At 50.1% G+C, this 2,543-nt stretch overlaps 1 protein-coding gene across 1 annotated transcript in view; it reads right to left on the reverse strand.

Moving 5' to 3' along the window:
* LOC110331231 (cation channel sperm-associated protein subunit gamma 2-like) overlaps window positions 1-2,543 on the reverse strand; it is a 58,488-nt gene that overhangs the window by 6,778 nt on the left and 49,167 nt on the right. Inside the window, exons 4-9 of the mRNA XM_021211685.1 lie at window positions 1,777-1,990; window positions 982-1,044; window positions 696-894; window positions 475-593; window positions 210-290; window positions 74-130 (exon numbers count right to left, since the gene is read on the reverse strand). Of these exons, the coding sequence (XP_021067344.1) occupies window positions 74-130; window positions 210-290; window positions 475-593; window positions 696-894; window positions 982-1,044; window positions 1,777-1,990 (733 nt within the window). The remainder of the gene's footprint in view (window positions 1-73; window positions 131-209; window positions 291-474; window positions 594-695; window positions 895-981; window positions 1,045-1,776; window positions 1,991-2,543) is intronic.

The following is a 2,543-nucleotide window of genomic DNA, read 5'->3' on the forward strand; positions in this document are numbered from 1 at the left end:
AGGAACCAGCCCTCTGGGGACTTGAGCCAACCCTCCACCCGCAGTACCAGACCCAGTACCCAAACTCCAGTACTCGAATAATTGCCCCAAGTTTTGTTCTCTGGATGCAATTTCCAGGAGCGCCCAAGGCCTGTGAGGAAGAATTGGTGATTGGAGATCCCAAGGGCAAGGGTCCCATCTCTTCATCCCTCCCCAAACCTTGGCCACACCTTGACCATAAACGATGTCTTCTTGATGTTACGTCCAGTCATGCCCTGTTCAGAGCACCTCTTTTTATCTGTGACTTTAATCTGAGGAAGAGAGAAAGGAGAGACTGAAATAAAGGAATCTCCAAATCTGTCCTAATCCAGAGATATTAAAAAGCTGGATAACTGGGACTCAGAGTGGGGTAAGAAGATCTGTGGATGTCCACTTACTGTGCAGAGGACCAGAGGAACAGCAGCCAAACCCTGTACCTCTCTCTGGCGTCCTCACCTTGTTGATCACTGTGTTGCGATTAAGAAGGACCTCCTGAGTCATAATTACTGAAAGGCACTCAGGATCCGCTATTGTCACACTCATTGCCAGCTTCTTGTCCACATTAATAGTGGGTCCTGCAGGGTTGGGGTGTGGGGCTTGATGCCTGATACCTACATCCCACCCCCAGAGTACTCAGGCCTCGCCCCTAGGTGGTTAAGGAGGCCCCAACCATAGACCTTGGCTATCAGAGCTTGTGAAGGTATTCTCATGTGACAATAAGACCACAGTGAAGGTGAACCAGTTGCCCTTGTCTAGGAAGACAAGATCAGGCATTCCATGGTCGCCCGACATGTTGTAGAGTTTTTGGTAGGCGTTCATGTTGATGTATATGCCTTCTGCTGCCAGCCGGTTGCTGAACAGGTAAAAGAAGTAATCCTGGATGCACAGGATGGTCAGCTAGTGGGCGACTGCCAGGAGGAACCTCAGTGCTGTCTTCCACCAACTCCCAACATGTCCACCTACCTTGTCCTTTGTTTTGTGTTGCCACCAGCGCCAAGTGGGATCATGCACTGGGTCTGCATAGGGCTGTTGGAACCGTCAGACAGCATGAGGTGACAGGGAAGGAGGCAGACAATTTTAGGATTACATTTAGCTCATAGACCAAAGTAAGAGATAATCACCCAGCCTGCCCCAAAACTTGGCTTCGTGGACTTTTGTGGGGTGTGAGAGCTTGTGGAGGCCGGAGGAGGACCTTACTTATGTTTCCAAAGAAGCCACCCAGGGAGTTCACACGAAACCCTGGCCTGACCCGACTGTTCTGGCTGGTGAGTCTCACATTGTGCCTGTCTCTGCCTCCTCAGTGCCGGGATTCCAAGCCCAGCCCTCACAACCAGCGTTTTCTGTGGGTGCTGTGACTCCTACTCAGCCGCTCAGGTTTTGTGTATCAATATGGCCTCAAATTCAAGAGTTTTGTCTGTCGCTGCCTCTGGGATAACAGCATGCACTGTTATACAAGGTTCTTGGGTTTTTTTCCCTTGGACTGGGCAAGTTCTCATGAAGCCCAGTCTAGTCCTGAATGTATACCTCCCAAGTGTTGAGGTTACAGGCATGAACCAGAATGTGTAATCAAAACATGCCTTCCTAGTGTTCAATCCAAGAGCCTCATGCCTAAGAACCAGTTCAAACCTATCCTGCCCTCCTGTCCCTGGCCCTTCACCTTCCCCACGTCTTTGAACTTCAGGTTCTGCTCTGGCTTAATTAACCCCTCAGACTCACCCCTACAAAACAGTTCCCTCTTCAGTGCCTCCAGGTGCCCACCTTATCATACTTGGAGTGCAGCCACAGCAAGTAAAAGACGAGGCCTTGATAGACAGCGAGTGTGTCATTGTTGTGTAAGCCCAAGGATTCAGAGACCAGGGGTGGCAGAGCAACATAGCTCTCTGTGCGTGATGCATGTTGTTTTTTGAGCACATCAACTACATGAGCCTCCTTGAAAGGGCACGTGTAGGTGAAGGAGATCACCTTGTAGTTCCTGGGCAGCCGAGGGCAACAACATGGAAGGGGAGATAAGCTGACGGTTCTTCAGGAACATCCCCAGTCTGCATTTCCCACTTTTGAGCTGCTGATTCCCAAATTTAACCTGGCCTATATAAAACTCAGTTCAGTGCCCTCATTCTCAGCAGCCTCTAGACACTCTCAGTTGGCTGTCCCTCAGACCAGAGCCTACTCCCTTCCACCATCAGTCACCATATGCTCTCTAATTGATGCCTTCTCCCTCCACCCCAGCTTGATACCTTGATTCTTCCCACACAAGCTGCCTTCTTGGGGGCACAACCTGCAGGTACCCAGAAGTTCCTCTCCCTCCATACAGTCTCACTATGTAGTCCTGACTGGCTCACATGTTTGAATTCCAAATTCTTCAGCCTTAACCTCACAAGTGCTGAAACCACAGAGCTGGGCCATTTCTGAAGTCTGTCAATTACAAGTAAGGCGCCCATGTCTCAAAACCCTCAGAATTTCTCCTTACACTCTGCATAGTTTGTGTATGCTCAGCCCAGGGAGTGGCACTATTAGAAGTGTGGTCC

The sequence above is a fragment of the Mus pahari genome, chromosome 1, assembly GCF_900095145.1.
Source record: "Mus pahari chromosome 1, PAHARI_EIJ_v1.1, whole genome shotgun sequence".
NCBI lineage: Eukaryota > Metazoa > Chordata > Mammalia > Rodentia > Muridae > Mus > Mus pahari.